Below are 22,585 nucleotides of genomic sequence, written 5' to 3'. Positions count from 1 at the left end.
CTCAGTTCCTCAGGAAGAAATGAATTATAAAAATCCAATTTGTTTGAAAAATAAAAAATGTAATATAAAAAATTTATAAGTAATTAAATGATAGTTACAAGGTTTAATTATTTTGAGTTTCAAAGTTTTCCTGTTTTTCATCTTTCTAACGTCATAAGTGAAATTTTCAACGTCTTTTTATTTTTTTTTTTTTATAATTCGAAGAAAAATTACTGGAAAGCTCATTTTTAGTTATATTAGGAACAGGTACGAAGTAACAATAACATTCTTTCAACTGATACTGAAAAAGAAAAAATACTAATGTATATTAATTTTATTGCATAATTAAATTAATTTAACTCGCAAGCTCTGTGTATGCAATATGCCCGTCACATTTGCTGCGCCGGTTGCATACCCTGGATAATGCGTTGAACCGCCACAAGTGCTCATTACGGCGGTGGAAATAAGACCGCTGCGGCTGCGTTTGCCGTTTTGCAGAAAAGAAACTGCCACTAATGTGCAACAGGAGAAGATGCAACTACTTGAAAAAGAGCTCGGATGATGGCATGGAATGGCAATTGGCAAGACGCTGCTGCGCAAAACTGGCTCGGGTGCAGCTCTTGGAAAATTGATAACAATCGACGCGCCAGCTTGGCATCTTTTAGACGTCCAGTATGGCACTTCTGCACGAGAAGAGCCTTGTAGAGAATATTGTTTATACGATTGTATAAGAGGAAGAAAAATGCTGTAGATGGTTAAAAAAGTGGATAATTTTTCTAACTAGAATAGTTCCAAGGATCACTGAATGTGAGCTGAACAAAGTAAAAAATAGCAGTACAAAAGATCATATATCAGAAAGAAGACCTCAAATAATCTAAATTCTATCAAAAAATATCACTTTAAAGTTTGATAAAACAATAAGTGATCAATTTCAGCATTTAAATGTAAAATAAACAAATTAAGATTCAAAATCTGCCGTAGCACAAAAACGAACAATAATCAATTTTTTTGTTTGATGCAAATTCTAGTTAAAAGTTGAATTAATTAAATGCGGTTTTTCTTTAAGTCATTTGTTATTCCATTTAATATTTGATGAATTTTGACTATGACTGTGAGAAATTGCCTGTTCGTACGTTCAACCCAAGCCCTGGGTTTGTCGCAGCTCCGAGGTCATTCAGTGGCACAACGAAATGGAGTAAAATGAAAAAAGACAGGTCCCAGAGCTCGGCCAACTCAATAGCAATTACTTTGAAAGCTCTTAAATAATAACTTGTGTGCTTTCACTTTTAATACGCACTAAAAGCAGCCAGAGTGAAATCCTTCTTTATTCTTTATCAGAAAATAGCATTGACCGGCGCGGATCAGATTCCTTCCTTGGCAGGTCAATTTGCGTCCTGGGGCCTTTTTCGCCGCACGATCCATTACTCGGTGCTAAAAAGCTTTTCATTACGGCGAACGTGCCAATAATAAGGGGACAAAGGCGCCGAGGGGAGTCGACGACCTGGGTCAACGTGGAAGCTGGCATCTGAGGCTTTTACGCCGGCGGATGCGAACCTCGGTGACACACTTCTTTCGATTCATCTCCGCCTCGCCCATTAAGGTGCGCGCACCACTCCGGCCGGGTGCTGCATTATAAATATCACCTGGCTGACTTTTACGACCTCGCTGCCCTTTGCCGGGGCGATAATCGCTTTTCCGTGAGGAGCGCCTCGTTTGCGCCAGGACAAACCTAATTATGAGAACTGGCCGTCCTTGCTGTTGACACAAATGATTGTGCATTTCATTTACTCGCAAGCCTTGAAAAAGGAAATTAATTTAAAACGTTACTTTTCTTTCATTTTAAATTAAAATAGTTACATAATTAGGAGTGACCTTTTATACACTTTTATTCCATTTTGTTGTAAATTAAAAAAAAAAAACCAAGAGCAGCTAGGCATAAAATTTAAAAAGAAAGAGCAAAGAGAAGGTGACTATCCTAGATAGATTCAGAAAAATGAGAAAGTCATTAATAAATTTTGAAATATTTATTTCCGAAATTTGGTACTTGAAGAGACACGAAGAGTTCTAATCTCAATTCCATTGAATCAATTTATGAGTCTTTAAAGGAAACAATTTTTCTATTCAAAATACACCAAATTCTCTTATTTTAATAACGGAACTTACTATTATTGTTAAATTTATTTTGTGAAAATAACTGAATTAAAGAATTAGTTTCAAATACAACGAAATATTTTTTGGATATTGGCGGCTCACCGCAGGTTCCAGCCCATGTTGGATCAAATGTGTTTAAAAAAAAATACTTTCGATATTGAAAATCAAACTGTAAAGAACATTTTTTTGTATTCAGGAGCTAAATTGCCAATGAAATTCACGTGCCCCACATTTGAAGCGATCACAAGTTTTCCACATTAATATAACCCATCTCCGACGCTCATTTCAAATGAGAGCACAAACTACACAATTCACTTTTTGCTTCACACCTGCGGACGCGCTCAATAATAATGATGCATGCGTTAGAAGTGCAGCGAGAATGCGAACGCCTGATTTTATTCCTCACGCTTTTTCTATATCTTTCGCTCTTTCTTCGGCTTGGAAAATTATTTCCTGTGCGCTGTGCGAGCAGTCGACGACTTTTACGAGGTCGTTCCGCCGGTGAAATACGGCACTCCCGTGGAAGGGCCGGGCTGATTATTGGTGAAAATACGCGCGCGGATAATCTACTTTACGAGGCCTTTGCACGCCCTGCGGCGGCCGATCAAATTATTGGAAGGACGGCCAATCTTTGCCTCGTAAAATAGAAAAGTGATATGATATGCCTCTCAGAGATATGTAATTAGGGTGCAAGGAACGACGTTATTGCTTGTTAGCGATGACTATTCACTATGCGAATTAAAGCTTTTCAATTACTTTGGTGCTAGAATAACACATTGAAGGTCTGTTTATGACCTGATTGATTATAGAGCCAAGAAATAATAAAGATTTATCTTTATTATATCTTCTTTATAAATCATTGAAGACAAATTGTGAGATGAAGAAGAATAGTCATTTTTGCTAATAATTTGGCCAGAAAATTTCTAGGCATGCTTTTTAGGCTTTAATAATTATTTATTTTTTTTTATAGCAGAAGGTTAAAATAATTTTCTTACATAGATTGATTTATAATTGTTAGGATGATGTTTTCAAGTTTTTTAATATAAATTTCATAACAACCTACATAATTATATCAAAAAGAAAACTTACTGTAAAAGCAAAAGTATATCTTGCTTTTAATGATTTGTTTTCAAAATATTAATATTTCAACATTTTAATGAGGCAGAGAAACCTTCAGGAATTGCAATTTTTATCTAGTTTACTTTGGATGAAGACAGGCAAAGTATTTATTTAGACGTTTCAAATATATTTAAATAATCTTGCTGTAAATTTGTTGTTGAATTAGAGTTTTTTTTTTATATACCACCTTGGCAAGCTACAAAAATATTTTAATTTTTTAAATTGACGACTTGTACACTTCTTTTCAAATCAGGAATGAATAAATAAATACTGGGTTTCGAAAAAAAACTATTAACTTTTTACAAACTTATTCAAGCTACGTGATTAAATCACGGCTATTTTCAATACCATCTAAAATAAGCGATTCAATACAAATTTTCCCCACTTTCCTATGTTTACAATAAAATTTGAATGAATTATTTATTTAAAAAAAAAATCTTGAAGAGATTTTTCATCTTCTCATTTTTCGTAAAATTTAAAGGTTTTGATACATTTGAGGATTCAAAATGAAGAAAAAATTAAAAAAAAAAAGCATTACAAATGTTTCTAGAATATAATAATTAAATTTTCCGCTTGAAAACCCTGTTCTTTGTAAATGGAACAAATTATAAGGGAAACGTTTATAAATGCAAAAAAAATCTAGAACCGCCTCTGCTATCTCCTGCAGCGCCGCAATTTGCGGGGTTTGGTCCTGCTTCCAAATGAATATTCACATCCGCCGAAACTTTCTCTTCAGCAAAACCATATCATTTCACCACAGGCCACGGACCCATTTGAAAGAGCAAATGGCAACGTTAGGGCGTATCAAAGGCAAATTCGATCCTGTCAAAAGAAGTGGAAAAAGTGGGTGCCGCAAAGCGCTCGCTTTTCCCTCTTCCACTGAGAGAAAGATGCTGCTGCCTAGAAATGAGATCTCCCTGCAATAATATCGCTGCGGGATTTCATTTCCATCAGGAATGCAATTTATTTTGATGGCGAGTACTGCAGGTGCACTGCTTTTCTCCCTCTCACCACACACATGTAAATATACGAACCCAGATTCCATTTGTCCGCGCAGAGAAAAGGGTTTTCAGTGCGAAGTGCGAATCCACTCTTCGAACGAGGACACTCTTGATTTGCATAATTCTTGCTCTTATTGTCATTCGTAATTTCCCCAGCTGCTGCCAAACCAGCACCTTTCCATATATGTAATTTTTACCTACTGAGAAATAGAACGAATCGTCTGGACATTTTCCGGGTCTGTGTGAGAGTAAGATTAATGGCGAATTAAAGCGAAACCCCCTGATATCTCCTGGTAGTTCTGCTCAAGTCGGTGGAGCCGACACCAATATAATTGAGCAATCCACTAGGGGTTCGTCGCTAACTTGTTGTGCGCAGCAATGCCGAGATTAATCACGCCGACGTGGAAATTAGTTTCCAAATCACTGAACCCCTATGAATATGAGAAAAACGCAACAGATCTTCATGGAGAGGGATTCCAACTATCCAGTTTTACTGAAGTATTAATTAAAGATAATTTTCTCTTTTAATACTTCGACGTGTTTGAGACAAAAATAATTATGTGATTGTTACATTTTCTTACTTTCTATGTATGAGAAACGATTAAATAGGCAAAACCTTACTGTAAAAAACTCAAATATTTGATAATATATGAAATTTTGCATTTTTAATATTTTTATTGATTTTTAATTTGTTACGTTTTATTTTATTTTTTATTATAATTTTATAAATTTAACCTTTTTAAAAGAAATCGATTTGTTTTCTGTTTATACTCATTTAAAACAAATAAGATATGCTATTAATTGTTGCTTGTAAAAAATTATTAATTTTTAACAAGGGAATGTTCTATTGTACTATTTATACAATAACTCAATCAAGGTCAATACACGTGCTATGTAATACTGATAGTTTTGAGTGATTTGACAATGTTAATCTTCTTTAAATACATAGTTTACATTCATACACAAATTTGGCTTTATGAATTTGCTGGAGCTAAATTAAATTTAGATGACGTGATGTATCTCGATAAATGCATAATTGTCTTGAGGAACACCAATAAAATTAATTGTGACAAAATTGCGATATAAAATAATGTATTGAAATAAATTATAACTATTTTATTTTATATTATTACCTGAGTTGTGTGTAATTTACCTGACTTTAATTATGGCCTAATTAATAAGCGATCCGATTAATGAATCTTGTGGTTTGTCTGGGCATATCTAGAAATATACCTCTTTATTGTTGATGCAGTGTTCGTTCATTATGGACAATTATATTTATTCAAATTCCCCTTTTAAACAAAATTGATTAAAATTCTTCTATGGCTTGTTAATTATGTTTAGATTTCAGTGAAAATGGGTTCAAGAAAAGCACTTAAATTGAGATTAAGATTGACGTGTATTTTATTTATTTATCGATTATAATTTTCCATTATTTTACATGTTCATGAAATCGGGTCACAAATTGTGTTCGAAACTTGATTTTTTTTACTAAAAAAATTATTACTTCAACAAGGAAAAGCCCATATTTCAATTCATGATGAATAACATTTTTTTTATATATATGCATTGGATCCGCATTGAAATATAATGATTATTTTTCATTAAAGGTGTTTTCATTGGCAGGAAGGCAGAAATTAAAAATAATTATAATTTATCCTTCTGCAATGCGTAAATCAAACTGTATTTTTGAGGTTGAAACTTGTATCGTGGACAGAGAGCTATGTAGATGAAAAAAGGCACTTCAATAAATTGATATTTGGTGATGGCACTCAGGAAAAAAAACAATTTTATTTTTCCTCGCATGACAAAATAATGCATAACCGTTATAAAAAAATATAATATTTGTCACCACTTTGAAAAATGCGCGGCACCGGAATGTTGATATTAACGTAATTTGTTTAGTGTCGTTTCGGGGATGGCAGGTGCGAAGGACACTCTTCCATTACCAATATTGCATTTTCGCGTGCGCGCGGCTGGACAGAGTGCGACGTCAAATCTCCCCAGGTCGTAAACGCGAGCGGGGTCCAATTATTAATGCGTGTTCGTGCTCCGCAGTCAACAAATTGAACACACACCCCTGCGCTAAGCTAATTTTTATCAATCAACGGAAAAGCAATTTCTCTTCGAGCACTTTGTTTCAATTAAGCTTTTTCCGGAGTCAAGCTGAGTAGTCAGAGAAGGAAAAAAATTAATTCATCCTAGCGTTGCTGCTGCGAAATAATAATAAACATCAAGTTGCTCTCCATAATCCTCTGTTCTATATAATTTTATTAAATTTTTTCCCACAGTCAAAAGTGATGACTCCTGATATTATGTTAAAGTTGCTTCTCGCATACCATAAAGTTAGCTGGTATTATGGAATAAATTGAAAATATGGGTTCTAGTTTCTATTAAATCTTTACTTACAATTATTAATCTGGTCCTAACGTAAAACGTCTTATTGATATTTTGTTTCAAATTGTCCTCTAAATATTTGACACTGGGCATGATTGAAAATTTTGTGATTCTGATTTGATCACATGTGAAATTTTTAGAGACCTGAAACATTCCAGATATTTTGGGAATTATTTTTAAGTATTTTTAGCATTTTTTTTTTGCAGATTTTTAAGCATTGTTTAATTTTTTGCTGTTCCACATAAGACAAATCAAGAGACAATTTTAATTGTGGAGACAAAATTGGCTATCCTCAAAAATTAATGCAGTCATGATGCCTTTTATATCCAAAATTGAGATGTAATTTCAAAATCTAATGGTTCTATATTTTACAAAAATAATAATTGGAGTTTGAAATAAATATGAATGACTGTTTTAGACTTTGCTGCTTAAAAAAATAAAAAAACCTCTAGGGATTTGATAAAAAATCGTTATTATAAAAATTTCAAGAAAAATTACACATTTCTCACTAGTCTTCTATTTTTTTTGCAGAATATTTTGCAAAAATCAATAATAAATGGTATAATATTTTTTTCTCATGTCTCGATTTGAAATTCAGCGCTGCATGATATTTTTTGCATTATATTATTCAACTTTCGAGCGCAGAAGAGCGTTGCGTCAGCTGCAGAGATGTGCAGAATGCACCTTATTAGCGCCGTGTTCGCTTCCTTTCCATTAAAGTCACTCAAGTACGTACTCCACTTTAAATGCACACGCCTCGGGCGCGCGTTCTCCGCAAATTGTCTGCGTTCACCGTGCACATTGTTAATGGGGGCTGCATTTAATACCATGCGCTATCAGAACCTCGTCGGTGTTGCTCACTCAATTAGCATGTATGCACACGACACGCTGTTAATTAATGCAAGGTGGTGCAAAGCGTAAACAAAAAGAAGTTCATAATACTCTGTTAGCACACAAGTTATGAAGACTAAAGCTATGAAGATTGATTTTTTTTCCATATTATGACAAAGATATTCTTAAGTACATCCAGCATCTTTGTTTTGAGAGTTGCAAATTAAATGTGCATGTCAAATGTAAATCGTTTTTTAACGACGTTTTTTTCAAATCTAAAGTTATCATTAAATAAAAGATTATTATCACTCCATGTGGTTACTGGACTGTAATATAATAAATCTTGTATTGTGAAAAAAAAAATACCCGTTTTAGCGCCATTTACAGGCTCTAGTTTTACCAAGAAAACATTTGAGATGATATTTTAAAATTAATAAATAAATTTATTTGTAGTGTTTAATGTTATATTTATATAAAAGTAGAATAAAATTAGCAAAATTAATTTTTCTAATAATATAGATTAAAGTTTTAATACTTATTTTCTAGCAATTGGCCAGCTGGAAGTTACCAACTGCTTTATCTGTCATGTAATAACTATTGTAACATAGCGAAGATCAGCACAAATTGGCAAGAAAAGTCAAATTTGAGAAGATAACAGTTGAAAAAATCCATGTTCAGAACGTGCCCTGAATTTTTAGGGATTTTATATTTAAAAGCTATTTGCTATTCCTCACTATTCTCCAAAGTAAACCTTTTCCTTTCTTTCTTCAGCTCAGAAAATTTCCATATTTTAGCAAAAAACTTTTTCTCTCCTTTGCTAACGAGAGCAACAAGTTAAGAAAAGCTGCCGAAAAGACGATCTGTGCACGTTTTCGTTTTTGCAGACTGTTGCGCGCATAATTAAAATTAATAATCCGACTGGAAGCGGCGAGGCTTGAAAATTGAATTAAAGCAGAAATAATTTAATAAGAGCAGCTGGAGAGAGTCGGCAATGCATCTTGATTAGCGCAACGAGAGCGTAATAAATACATGGTTCAAAAATGTGTCTGGCGGAATTTCGCTGCTTCTGCGTGGTTCGCCGCTCGTAGGTTAGCTGACGGATCCAGCGACAGAGGGTGTTTGCGCGGTGCTCCTCCAGTGATGCTGGATGCTGGTCCTCGCGCAAAGGCACCACGAGATGCCACCAAAGACCTGAACCTCGATCTTCACCCGATTCAATTCATCGGCGACGAAATCTGCTGTGCAATTAATTGCTATAAAATTTTAGCTCATAAAGATATAAGATAAAATATTCATTTTATTTAAAAAAAAGAGATAATCAAAACAAGAGTTTATTTGAAAAATTATTTTATATTGAAATCTTTTATTGTCAAGTTTAACAAAAAACGGTAACATTTGTAACTGTGATTTTTGCAAGGACTTTTTCTGTCTCAACTGAGTTGCTAATAATCATTAATAATACAAATAAATATAGGAAAATCCCATTTTTTTTTTTAAATTTTTAACATCAGTTTTATTTTAGAAATGAATATCAGTGATGTTGATTGTCTCTGAAGCTAGCTTAGGAGTTTTTTAATGTAAAAAGTTTGCAGATCTCAAGATATGATGATGCAAAATCTAATCTCATTGATTCATCCAAGACTTTTTTTGGGGTCACAAAATGACCATTAGGACAACCAAACCTTATTTTTCTGGTTCAATTGCCTAAATTGAAGTCAAATTTGTATTTTCTGATTTTTTACAACTTATTAAATTACTGGAAAAATAATAAAGTATTGATGGTCGAAGCAAAATTACAGAGTTCGTTTTAGCAAATTTAGGTGAAAAATTTTTCCCACCAAACAATTGTTTTTCTTTCCAATTAAATTTTTTTAATCGATTCGTAAATATAATCACAACAGATGCAATTTTTATCGTTTTAGCGCTTAAAGCTACTTTTGTTCCTGCGATTATAGTGGATTGTTGCTGAAATAAACTATCAAGTACAAAATTATCTTTTTTTTTTTCATTAAAATTATATATTTTTTCTTGTAGGTTAAAAGTTCGTGATTGCAAATGCTCAATTTCATTCTTTCACTTGGTGTCTATAATAAAAGACAGAAAAATGATGTTGAATAACTAAAAACTTATTTCTAATTGATGACTATTCCAATTGTTTGATTATAATTCAATTTTATTGCTGCAGTACATGCATCCAATTCCCTGTTTGGCGGCAGAAACTTTGAAGAGACGAGTTCTCCGGTCTGCGCTGAATCGAACAATGCAAGCCACGAAGGCCGCGCCTCCGATTGCCGCCGCCGCCGCCACTTCTGCTTTATGATGTCTTAATTAAAAGTTACTTTATGTTTTGCTACGCTCTCTTCGCGACGCAAACATTGGCTTGATTAATGGCGCGTTCGCTATTGAAGCAACATTCTCTCTCGATATTTTCGGCACCGACGTCTTTCTCGCTCTCTCAAATAAGCCGAACGATCGAGGGCGCATCGCTCCGAGCAAGGCGCGTTTAATTATTTTTTATTCTTTTGGTTACTTTGGGAAAATGTTATTAAAATACTTTGCTGACAGGTAATCATAATCGCCGTCATCATCAGCTCGGCTAACAAGCGTAGCCGATTTCAAAGGGTTTTCATTTCTGCCCGAATTCAGTTTCTATAAACTTTGTAAGTTCTTTATACGTTTGCAACAAAACCAACGCGTGCTGAGCTTTTGGTCGCCAAACTCCATTAATCACGGCTCGCACAAGGGCTGACAGAGCTGTTGCGATTGCGGCGGTGGTGTTAATTATGTGTGTGTGGGAGAGGCCGCGATAAATATCTCGGGCCTGCGAGACGACACATTCGAATTCGCTCAAATCGGGTCCGCCACAGCGACTTCTGGTTTGCACACTCTAACGGAATCCAAAGGCCGATCAAGAGCATGAAGCAGACGTGGTAGATACAAACAAATTTTGCCAAGACAGACTATAATCCTCGACACAAGTAATAAGGAAATTTATTAAATTACATTTACTTAATTCAATATTCTCATATATGCATTTTTATAAATTTAGGTTCTGCTGAAAATTAGAGCGAAGCAAAAAACTCAGCAATTGTGCGGTAAATTTAAGTGTTGACGTAGCTTTTTAATTCGATTTTAAAACCAATTTTCTAGATTTTAAAGCGGTTCGAGCTATGCTTTGGCTGTTTTCCCAATTTTTTTTAAATTCATGGTTCTGCGGAAAATTAGAGCGGAACAAAAATATTTATATTTCGTTTTGCAAGCTACGTGTTAAGGCCACATTAATATCAAAATCGGTTATAAATTATGAGAATTAATTGATTGAAAACTATGTTTATAACAAAATTTTAGTTCAAACTTTGTAAATTGTAGCTGATAATACAAGTAAAAAAATACGATATTAGAACATATTGTATTCAATTAAAATCTTTTATATCTGCAAAAAATCGTCCAGTTTTGTTTCGGATCAAAATACCGTGACTATAAGATGGGTACTTTAAATTAATATAAATTTTTCTAAATTTCTGAGCTGATTGGTGTGATCTGGATTATATCTGGGTCGAAGTGTTCAAAGTCGCAATTTGCATGAATTAGCAAATTTCGGTGTATTATCCGCGAGCAGGGGTCCCATTAGCTGAGCGTGAATGGGAGCAAGTGGAGCGAAGAGAGATGCTGTGTGTGCTCCACTCGCCCGTCATCCGCTCGTCATTGTAGACAAAATCTTAATGGAAGGCACCTCCACGAATTTCGGTTCCGCATTATCGAAAATGATGAGATGCCTCTCGCGCGTCGCTTGATTGATGTGTATAAATTACCCCGAAACCAGGCGCGCGGTATAATGATAAAATTATTGTACATGAAGACGTCACCTTATGCTTGGCGAGAGAGTCGCGAGTTTTATCTCTGGGCGGTAAATGGAAATTTTCGTCGAGAAAGTTTCCTATAATTTCTCGTCTGTCGCCGCCGCGAAAAATTAATGGTTCGCATCTTATTTTTTTTTCACTCTTTCTCCTTCGGCTGCAAATCGTATATACGGGAAAGATAAAAGACGCACTGGTTTGGAACCATCTCTTTTTTTTCTCCCGAGAAGAAAAAAATTCTCTATGCTAGGGACAAAAACAGAGGCGCGAGAACACAATTGGTGTAATTAGAACAAAGGAAACACGGTGACGATTATGATTAATAGTCGGCGGCCTATTGTCACGTGATTATCGCGTGGCTATAATCCATCTTGGCCGTGTCGGAAGCTGCTTGCACATACACACACTCGCGTAAAACTCGGCTCGGCAGCTGAAACACGAGCCCCGGCCTTTCTTGTCACCAAACGCGACGCGAACAATGGAGAGCGCCAGTGATGAGAGAGCAGAGCGCGTGGGTGCCGAACCACACCAAAGTGCATGGGCGAGCATCAAGAGTCATCGACGGTTCTGGATTGAAAAATTGGGAATCTCTATGTTCTTGATAGATTATTCGTATACATATTGTAAAAAATCCAATTATATTTTGGTGCGTAACTGCAAAAATAAATTAATAGAATATTTCTTAATTTTTTTTTTCATTTAAATGAATTTTTAAGTTTTTTCCTGGTCCATTTTGTTTTAAGCTCGGTTAAAATTATTAAGAGCGTAAGTAAATAATTGATTTTTTTGTATCTCTTTTGTTTTTTACACTTACAATTAGCTCTGCACGACTGTTTTTCCTCTTTTTTTTCAATTGAAATTAAACAGACCAAATCTCATAATATATAATAAGTATGTGTTAATTGGGGAGCAAGACGATTCAAAAATTTAATTTGCCGAGTTATTTAATATGTATTAAACAAATCCTAATGTTACGTCATAATTAAAAAAATCAATTATTTAACTGGAATGTTAAATTGAAATCGATTGTCAAACAACGTTTATCTAAAACTTAGTATATACAAAAGTTTAATTCAGAAATTAAGGCTTTTTCTTTTATTTTTAATATTTGATTTAAATTTTACTGATAAATTTATTATTAAATTAAAACTTTATTTCCAAATTGACACTTAACAGGTTATAAAGTAATTAAATTAAAACAGAAACAGACTAACATTTTGTCTTGCTTAGTTTGCTGAAAAAGCCTATTAATAATCTGGTCTGGCGTGGGTATAGTCCTGATAAGGAATGAAAGTTCTTTTTTGATGCCTCCTTGTTATCATTCGAATGCCGTAAAATTCTATTTTTCATATTAAATGCGAAATTTTTTAGAGTTTATTTAATTTTACCTGATATTTACAATGAATAACAAATTATAAGAACATTTTATTACATATAATTTTTAAACTATAATAACCTTTGCCGTGAAACTTGATTACTTTATTTATTTTTCCGTCAAGTAGTGGCAAAAAATGCTTAGTTAAAAACGTCTTCGGCAACAATTGAGTGTTTAATTTCTCAGTATTCTGTAAGGACATTATTATGTTATACAAATTGTATGTCCATGTCACTTGATTTATGGTCTTTAATACATTTCCTTTGCAATAAAGCCTCTTGATCCTACATTGTAAATTATGAATTTTTTTACTCGCATAAAATACTTATTCATTTCATGCCGCGGCCATAATTTGCTACACGTCCTGAAAAGAAATAGTTCAATGAATCGAGGTGTTGTCACAATATTTTATCGTCTGATAAAAGCAGGCTTTTCATAATCTGCAACTTTAATCATCGACACAGATATGCCGCTCACCATATTTGGCGCACGCAATTGCACGGCAATTACCTGGGCCTGCTCGTTCGCCATAACTACCCGAAATTTTTATCTTGTGATACACGCGCGTTAAATGCGATTCGGGCGGCACCTTTGAGGAGGCCTTTGACGTATTATTGTGTGTATCCGCAATTCCATTTCTCAAATGAAACCATATGGCCGCGAATCGAACACATAATTAAACCTTTCAGAGCAAACGTGTAATTTATTTAACTCTATTTTTTCATTTTCAGATTTAAAATTAATTAAGCTGGATTATTTTCGCCCCCCGTGAATTTTTATTTCTAGCCTCCAGCTGTGCCGTCAAAAGTCGGGAAGAAATCAATTTTCGGCCGAATCGCGCACACCGCAATTACGGACGATTTTTCATAATACCTACCGCACGCGGGCACTTTAAATTATTAATGAGAGCTCTCGGTGCCCCAGCCCAGCGGCCGCTCGGTAGGTCTGCATCTCTGCGCACACATACAATTACTACTGCGCGTCTTTATTCCCGTGTAAATTCACTTACTCAGCATGAATAATTAATGATAATTAGCGCTCGGAACAAATTGCACGGCAATTTGTAACTCTGTGATTTGATACGCGTGAAGAATTTAACTGTTCCAACTTGTAATTTGTCCACCGAGGTCAACCCAAATTGCTAAAAGAGCTTGCTAAAAAATTAACCAAAAGAAAAAGAAATCGCATCTTGCAACTTTTGTTTGTTAAGATGATTTGATTAAAACTATTAATGCCTTCTTCAATTATTATCATTTTTATTGGTAGTTCAAATCGTTAGGCTACAACTACCAATAGCCAAGGTGTTACTCAAACTTTCGAGAAAAAAAATAGACTTTTATCCGACATATGTGGTGAGTCTTCAATAAGTAATGATTAATTTTAACTGCTTGTTTTATTATAGATTATTTGGGATTTTTTTTAAATCATTTTTGCCGTATAAATTAGAAGTGAACAGAAGTCAAACATATTCTTTTAATTATCTATCAATGATTAAGTTTTCATTTCTCATATTAAATACAATCTTGTGATATTTTCCACATGAGGAAGTCAATAAAGTAATTTTCATTAAATAACATAAAAAATTAAAAAAATTGCCATATATTTAATTTAAAAGAAAGAAAATCAATGAAATATTGTTTAATATTTAAAATTTAAACTACTTTGAATTTTATTTGATAATGAAATATTTTAAAATAGTTTTTAATTTAAACATATGTTTTGTAATTTTTTAATATTATTGATGCAGCGTAGTTTTTAAGAATACAATATCATTTCAATATCATTAAAAATTGCAAAACAAATGCCAATTAAAAAACCCAGCTATTCAGTAAATAACTAATTCAAAACAGCAACATCATGATTATCATTATTTTTGCTCCCACGAGTTAATTCGCTAAATTATTCGCGCGAGGAGTCGCGCCAAATATGGAGTTATAAATTATTGTGATCAAATTTTACAACTATCGGCCGTAAATCAAACACGCTATCCACTCGCCGGTAATAAAAAGGCCACTTTATGGCTGACAACATTTACAAAGCTCTGGACACACCACTCGCGTTCCACTTATACCTTTTCGTAGTCCATAATAATGCCATTGTGGGAAATCAAAGCTGCACGTCGACTCGTTTCGATTACACACTTTCGCGCACACCTTTGTCGGAGTGTACGAGACTCTCTTGCTGCTGACAGAGTTGTTAACTTTAATTGCGACTCTAAATCTTGGTAAAGCAGCTGCTTTGCTTGTTTGTTTTGATTTTTATTTTATTGCTCTCGCGGGCGCGGTTTTTACGATTGTTTTTAAGTACGTCGTTAATTGATGTTTTATTCAAATGAGGCCTACTGTTCAGGAGCAATAAGTCAATCTGTTTTGATTGTTGTTACCGCTTTGACGAGGAAGACTGTAAAAGAAGGGTTTAACTTTTAACAAGCTGACCGCAAAAACAATAATAGAATTGAGAGATTGGGAGGATTAGCAAGATTTTATCATAAGGCAAAATGGGAGTGTGGTTTTACAGTTCAATTTATTATATAAACTATATAAAACTGGAGTTTACTTATGTAAAAAAAAAATGTTGAACAAGCATTTAATACAGGTAGAATATTCTGGTAAAATGAGAAAATGAAATTGTTAAGTAGATTATAAATTCTACTAATATATTTAAAATAAATGGTTAATTAACTCACATTTAGTATAGATTTAAATATTTTTTTTATGTTCTTTAACTTACTTAAAATTATTTATTAAATTTAATTTTTAAAATTAAATATTTGTAGATTCTTTTTGTTTTATTTTATTGGAAATTTTCTGACACAAAAAATTTACAATAACGAAGATAAAAAAATTTTTGTATACATATTTTTTGCATGTCAAAATTAATATTAATTTATAAAATTACAAATTAAATTCCAACTCTTTTGAAGAAATCATCAAATCTCTAAAATTTAAAATTAACCGAAATATAAAAAATTGAATTACAAGATATTATTTTATTGCCGTAACAAAATATTGAGAATAATCAAACGAGCGGATCGCCTGTTCTAATGACCCCAAATCCGGTTGAATTAAATGCATTCCCGCGGAGATTCCAAAGTCACCTGTGGCGCCGCATAATTAATTCTCCGCAGTCGTACCATCCGAGAAAGCACACCACATTTCAATTAATTCATTCCGCTTGGCAAATCAATATCGATTTGCGCCATCTCCTTCTCGGATGAAAGATAATTATTTCGACGAGACCAATCTCTGCTTTTTAATTAAAAGAAGGAATTAAAAGGCGAGATTGCATTTCCCGGCGGCACCGCGCACATTCGCTACTCGTCTTTATTTGCGGCTTATTTCGCACCAATAATTGCACTTGCAATTAAGGACGGATATCAATTCACTGCTCGGGAGAGCCTCCAGCTTAATGAATGATTATTGAAAAACAAGCGCGGCCTCTCTTTTATCAATTAATGCGTCTCGAGACATAATCGCGTGCTTAAATCTCGGAGTTTAAAAATTCCGCTGTCGGACTCGATGGTCTTTTAATGAAATGCGGTTGCCGTTTGAATATTCATGAGGTTTCTCGCTGACGTTTGTTGTGGTTGCTCCATTGTGTCAGAAGAAGAAGAAGAAGAAGTGGAACCGAAGCAAACAAACCACCAATTACGCAATCTCCTTTTGCATCACTTGTTCTCTCCCTTACAAGTCACTGCTATATAAGAATCGTTGCGTTGGATCTTTTTGCTCAGCCGTCTGTTTCGCTTATACCCAATTAGCCCAGCCCTGCGGTGATCTGTTAAATTAATAATAAAACAAAACAGAAACAAACACATCCAAAGGATCCCTCTATAATCAAAAATAATATTTAATAATTCACGTACGCAATTCAATTAATTAAACATGATATCAAATTACAATAAATAAATTAGATCAGGGAAAGTTTTTTTTTATCAATCAGAGACACTGATGTTTGTGAATTCTCTCCTACTGATTGGAGACAAAAATTTATTTCTAATAGAGGCAAAATAAATTTTTATTAAATTTTGCTTGCTTTAAAAAATTTGATGCTGATTTGATTGTTTTGGAATATATTTTTCCTATTCTATTCTGAATGTTTATAATATTTATTATTATTATTTTTTTTAATTTAAAAAAAAAAACCTTTTTTACTTATTCAAGTAAAAGATTATTGCAAATTATGCTCTTCTTGTAAACGCTGAAGACTCGTATCTATTTCCATATTTGGCACTCGGTAATACCTGAGCCGTCTCTTGTTCGCACGTCATTATTCCCAATCAAAACACAATTTTGGCGGCTTTACATCTTGCAGATTAAGTAATAACGTACGATATCGCCAAGCTGTTTGCACAAAACGCTTGCAGCAATTCAAATTATTTGTGAATGTGTGCCGAAACATTTTGTTTGTTGGCCATTAGTGCGGCGAGACCGTCATTATTGTTGTTGATTGGATTTGGTCCCTGGCGATACAATCTCGGTAAACAAAGATTATTGTTTATTCTGCTCTCGGATGACGCGGAGAAACAACAGAGCGAAAACTTCCTCGTTCTGGCAATCTCGATAATAAAAAAAACACTTAAGGCATTTGTAAATACTTTTAAAAGGGGAAAGACCAGAGCCAAAATTATTCTAGAATGCTCTATTCGGCTACAGAAAAGACAGAAATATAATATTTTTGTTCATTTTAAGGTAACTGCTCCAGTTAAAATTTACTGATTAATTTTTTTAAACTCAAATTAACATAATTTGTAACTAACATTTAATTATGTTTTCAGAGCCAAATAAAATAAAGGTTTCTTATAATCACCTGGAATTTATTTAATAGGATATTCACTTATTTAAATATGATAAATCTAACAACATCAACATTACGACCAACTTTTTTACTAACATTTAAAAATCAATATCTTTCTCAAAGAGCATTATTTTTTCTTGTTCAAATACGTTATGGAAAATAGAAAAATCATTGGTACAAAATTGAGAATTTCAAAATCATTTTCACAATGAATAAAAAAAATATAATGATTGTGATTGATCAAAAATTTAACTAAAAAAAATTTGAAAATGCATTTTAAATTAAAAAAAGGAAATTAAAATAAAAGTCATCAAACGACTTAAATTTCTTGATTTTTTTTCTTGTTTCATTACTTGATCTTTTTATTAAGAAACTGATACAAATAGATATGCTTGGATTTTCCTCTCTTGAATCAAAATTTTTACACACCCACGAGCTTAACCAAATCGGATTACAGCTTCGAGTGTGTGCCGTGCTCGCGCGCCGTATTTTGCGCACCTGTGCAGCGAGCCGTGCTATCACGATTCGCTCACTCTTGCAGCGCATTAATTAAATGGGGCTGCACGTCTCCCTTTTATCAGCTGACAACACCCCCAGTGTATAAAACTCGGTCGCTATTAAATCAGCACCACCTACTTACTTAAACTGCGAGCAAACGAGAGAGACCACGTGGATTTGGTGACGCTGGATTGAGGCGCATGCTCGTCCGCCGTTGGAGAGAGAGAGAGAAAGAGAGACAAGGAAGGCAGGCGCTCCTCAAGTTTGGGAGGTCAGTATTCCTCGCGGCCTGACCGTCCCAACAGGTGCTCGTCGTCGAGCCGACCAGTGCGAAGAAATCGACGGAAAGTTCAAAAGTACAGTGAGAGAGAAATTTTTGGTTAACTTAAATTTGGGGACAAAAAAATTAAATTGAATTTAATTGCAATAAAAACCCGAGTCTGTTTAATATTAATTTGAATTATTTTTTAAATTTTATTAAAGTACCTGAAATAGTTGTCAAATAGTAACCAGATGGTTAAGACGAGTCCGCAGAAATTGATAAAAATCAATATTCCATTTCGATCAAAATCTGTAGATTTAAAATTGATATAATTGATAACAAAAAAATTGCAAAAATTTTAATTTTGGTTTGGAGAAAAAGAGCATTTATTGATTTTTTTTTTCGAATTTGTCTAAAATTTAGTTATTTCATGTAACTTTTTCCTTTAATCTGTTGAATTAAAAAAGCTTTTATTCATCTCAAAAATTTCAATCGTTCCCAAATTGAAGTTGAAAAAATTCACTCGGGACAGATCAAAGTGTCAAAACGATGGAGCCGCGGCCAAGGTAGCAACATGGTGGAGATCACGCGGCCAAACGGCCACCACGTGCACCTGGAGGAGGCCGACGGCTGCTACAAGACGGTCTTCGAGACGCTGCAATGCCTGGACACGCAAGTCCTGCAGAACGGACTGCGCTTCGAACGGGCGTGTTCGGTCGACCTGCCCGACCCGCCGTCCAGCGAACTCAGCCGGGCCATGTCGTGGCCGCTGCTGGCCACCCCGCGGCCGCCGCAGCCGCCCGAATCGCCGCCCCAGCAGGCGGCCAAACTGCCCAAGCGCTTCGTGCTGCGCCCCGCTGGCCGCCTCTGGCAACACTACTACCCGGAGGGCGGCTGGGGGTGGGTCATCGTGACCGTGTCTGTGCTCGTCCACGTGCTCACCCACGGCCTCCAGCTCAGCTTTGCGCTCCTCATCGGCCCGCTCACCGCCAAGTTTCCGCCACACGACGCCATCCACGCAGGTCAGTTGCGCCATAAAAAGTTTGACTTTTGTTCGAGAAAATACTTATTTTTCAAGTATTTCTACCTTTTCCTTAACATCTTTATCGTTTGGAAATTTTTCATTTGTGTCTCGACAAACGGTTTTCCTGTTTTATTTAAAACATTGATTTTTTTATCAAATACTTAAGTTTTAAGTTTTTTTTTTAATGAACAGCGTTCTCATAAATTTAGAAATGAAATTTGAAATCATTTATATAAAATATATTTGTCTTTTTCACCATATTCACTGATTTCATGGGGAAAATATCAAATTGCCATTATTAATAAGGTAAAAAGAGATGATCATTCAAATACAGGAATGATTTTCCTTTTGACTTGAAAGATTATCATCACATGTTTCAAAATTAATGTTGCACATCAATTGGCAATAATAATAATAATTATCTGCGACTGAATTGTTCTGTTTTGAAATTCAATAAAATTTTATAACCGGCAGAGTAATGCTGATTACAAAAAAGGGTCAAAGTAATTTAATTATATAATTAAGTTATTAATTTCTTCTCCCTCAATAAAATAACTTTTATAGACGATTGGCATTTTTTTTATCTTTAAAAGTTTACATGTATATTTCAGTGTAATAGTAAGAAATTTAAAAAAATAACGCTTTTGTAGTGCTATAGACATAATTAAAAAGATAACCAGATTAGCAAATTTTCACAAACTGATGCGTTGAATTTGCCAATAATTGCAATAATATACCAATTCTTCAGATCTACACGCATTCAGTTTTTATTTATTTTTATTTTTAATGATCAGAAAAATATCACGTAATACAATCGATATCACTCGAAGCCTAACCATTTAATGGTAGTTTACCTTTCCATGTTTATGTAATCATCCTGAATTTTAATGAAATGATTATTTACGCATTAATGCTCTACGAAAATGGCACTAATATCATAAAAATGGTTCTTTCTGAGTCTGAGCCTAATGATATGTGATTTCACAATTTTCCCTTATATGTGGAGTATTTTACAGAATTTCATGCCTTCGATAACTCGCATTATGTAATAAATATTTAAATGTTAAAATTTCTATGTAAATGCTACCGACGTTCCATGGAGGAATCAAATGATAATCTTCATTATATAGTTTATTAAAGGCAGGATCCTTATTTATATTTTTTTATTTGATCATATTTGTAAATTTTAGCATGTGATGATTATGAAAAATTTTAATCAAATGTATATTCAATTTTTAAAAAAATATAAAAGTTTTAAAAATTATTTTATATTCAAATTTTTTTTTTAATACGGCAAATTTGTTAAAAAGATTTTAGTCTTACAGATTAAACATTAAATAACAAAACAACTGACAGAATTATATTGCAAAGTCTGATAGTGTTTTTAATTCTAAATAATATAAAATATGGACGCCTCATAAAATAGATCGGATCCAATCTTGTCCGTCGCAGATAGAATGAAGAATGAAAACACATATTATCTAGAGAAAATGATCGAAATTGCAATGGCTGGGAAAAATTAAATTAGACTCCTCACCGTGTGTCTAACGAGTGGCATAAGGAATCGTCAAAATCAATCACAGGCAAAAACACGAAGTCTCGCCACGAGAGATGATCAATCAAGTCTCGATCCTTCTTCGCATTCCCGGCGAAAGGAAAATTTAATATGCAACCCGCTGGGCCTGAGTTATGAGGGCCGGACGAGTCGAAGGAAATCAAAAGAAATGGCGTGGGCGTTTTCCATCAGCAGGTCTTTTTGTCAACCGGATTTATCAACCTGTTTTGCTCCGACAAGCCGCTCTTGATTTACAATTAAATTTCCTCGGACAAATATCGCGTCATTTTATTACGATCGAGACAGAAAAAAAGCGCCAACTGTATTATTATTATCTGCAGCTTATCTCCCGGCGTTGATCGAAATGCATTCGGGCAATCAAAACAAGCATAACCGTATATTTTATGAAATGATGCTCTGCCGGACTGGTCTCTCTCTCTTTCATGTATATCGATTATTTGCCAGAGAAGAACACGTTACCTGACCTACTAAGGTGAATTTATTGGATTGCACATTTCTCACTTTGGAATGGTCCAATTATTATTCTTTTTCAACTTCGTTAGAAACGACTCGGACTAAATTTATTCCGATAAAAGTTCTTGCCCCTGCAAAGACCAACAAGCGGAACCATCAATTGATTTTAGTGACTTTTAATACTTCAACTCGTTACCATCAGAAGATAAAAGAACAATAAATTGAAGCAAATAAAATATACAAGTTATCAAAGAGTTCGAAATAAATATTTGGAGATTAGTTATTTTTTCTCCAAATAATTTGATAATCCCATTAATATTTAATTTCTTACAACTAATGCATTTTATGAGAAAAAAAATTAAAATTCAGAGTAATCTGTCATTTATCTCGCACTATTCTGATTTCTGTTTTTATTTTTATTATAAGAGTTAAAAAATAGAGATGACGATTTACCGTCGGAAAGGATATGGATGATGTAATAAATAATAATATATAAAATATTTTAAATATTAGCAAACGAAAAATAATTTGAAAGAAAAATAGAACAAACCAATGCATAGTCAATTTAAATATTCACAACAATGACTTTTTTCAATTAAATTTTCCAACTGTCCCGTCAAGAACATAAAAAATCTTACAGCACTACATATTATCAAAGACATAATTTTTTAAGCCATCAACAATCTGCAAGAAAATAGATATTATAAAATATCTTATTAAATAAGGGTGTTTATTCTTTCAAGCGATTTCCTCCGAAGTTGTAGAAAATATTAAATTTTCATAAAAATAGCATTTTTTTGGACAAAAAGTTTTGATAAAATAGCAGAATAAAATAACGATGAATCGAGCCTTGGATGACTTCCTAATATTCATCCAAGGCAAAATAAACAAAAGACAATATATGAATACAAAAATTATTAGGTCTCTCTAGATCTCTGAGGTTTGTGTTTATTTACCATTTTATTCAGATTGATCATTCATTGGGTTGCTTCATTGAATACTCAGAGATTGGCGTAACAGATATTTGCCGAGCTCAAACAACGGTTGTGTAACAAACGCTGCTCTTGCAGAGAGATGCATCATTCCCGTTTTCTTTCTTTATACCGTCGAGAGCTGAAGGGTGTGTGTTTTCCTCTCCGCAGCGCATTACCCAAAGACAGCTCAATTTAAAACGAATCACATCACGGCGAGTTAGTGAAACAATGATTTATTACCCTGCCTGCAATCGCCGAAAACGACATGCATGCGCGAATAATGAATAATAT

The 22,585-nt window shown here is 34.0% G+C and overlaps 1 protein-coding gene across 3 annotated transcripts in view; it reads left to right on the top strand.

Annotated features, from left to right (window-relative positions):
- LOC132193563 (monocarboxylate transporter 10-like) overlaps positions 1 to 22,585 on the top strand; it is a 156,900-nt gene that overhangs the window by 30,053 nt on the left and 104,262 nt on the right. The window contains exons 1-2 of one of the 3 annotated variants that reach the window (XM_059614313.1): positions 18,282 to 18,384; positions 18,800 to 19,289. The exons of 1 other annotated variant lie outside the window; for it this stretch is intronic. In XM_059614313.1, the coding sequence (XP_059470296.1) occupies positions 18,842 to 19,289 (448 nt within the window). In that variant the 5' untranslated portion in view covers positions 18,282 to 18,384; positions 18,800 to 18,841. Of the gene's footprint in view, positions 1 to 18,281; positions 18,385 to 18,799; positions 19,290 to 22,585 lie in introns of those variants that run through there. One more of the 3 variants, XM_059614314.1, reaches the window with a different exon arrangement.

Source organism: Neocloeon triangulifer, unplaced genomic scaffold (genome assembly GCF_031216515.1).
Source record: "Neocloeon triangulifer isolate White Clay Creek 2 clone unplaced genomic scaffold, ASM3121651v1 ptg000004l, whole genome shotgun sequence".
In the NCBI taxonomy this organism is placed as follows: domain Eukaryota; kingdom Metazoa; phylum Arthropoda; class Insecta; order Ephemeroptera; family Baetidae; genus Neocloeon; species Neocloeon triangulifer.
The sequence above is the reverse complement of the archived record's forward strand: the minus strand, read 5'-3'. Positions and strand labels throughout refer to the sequence as shown.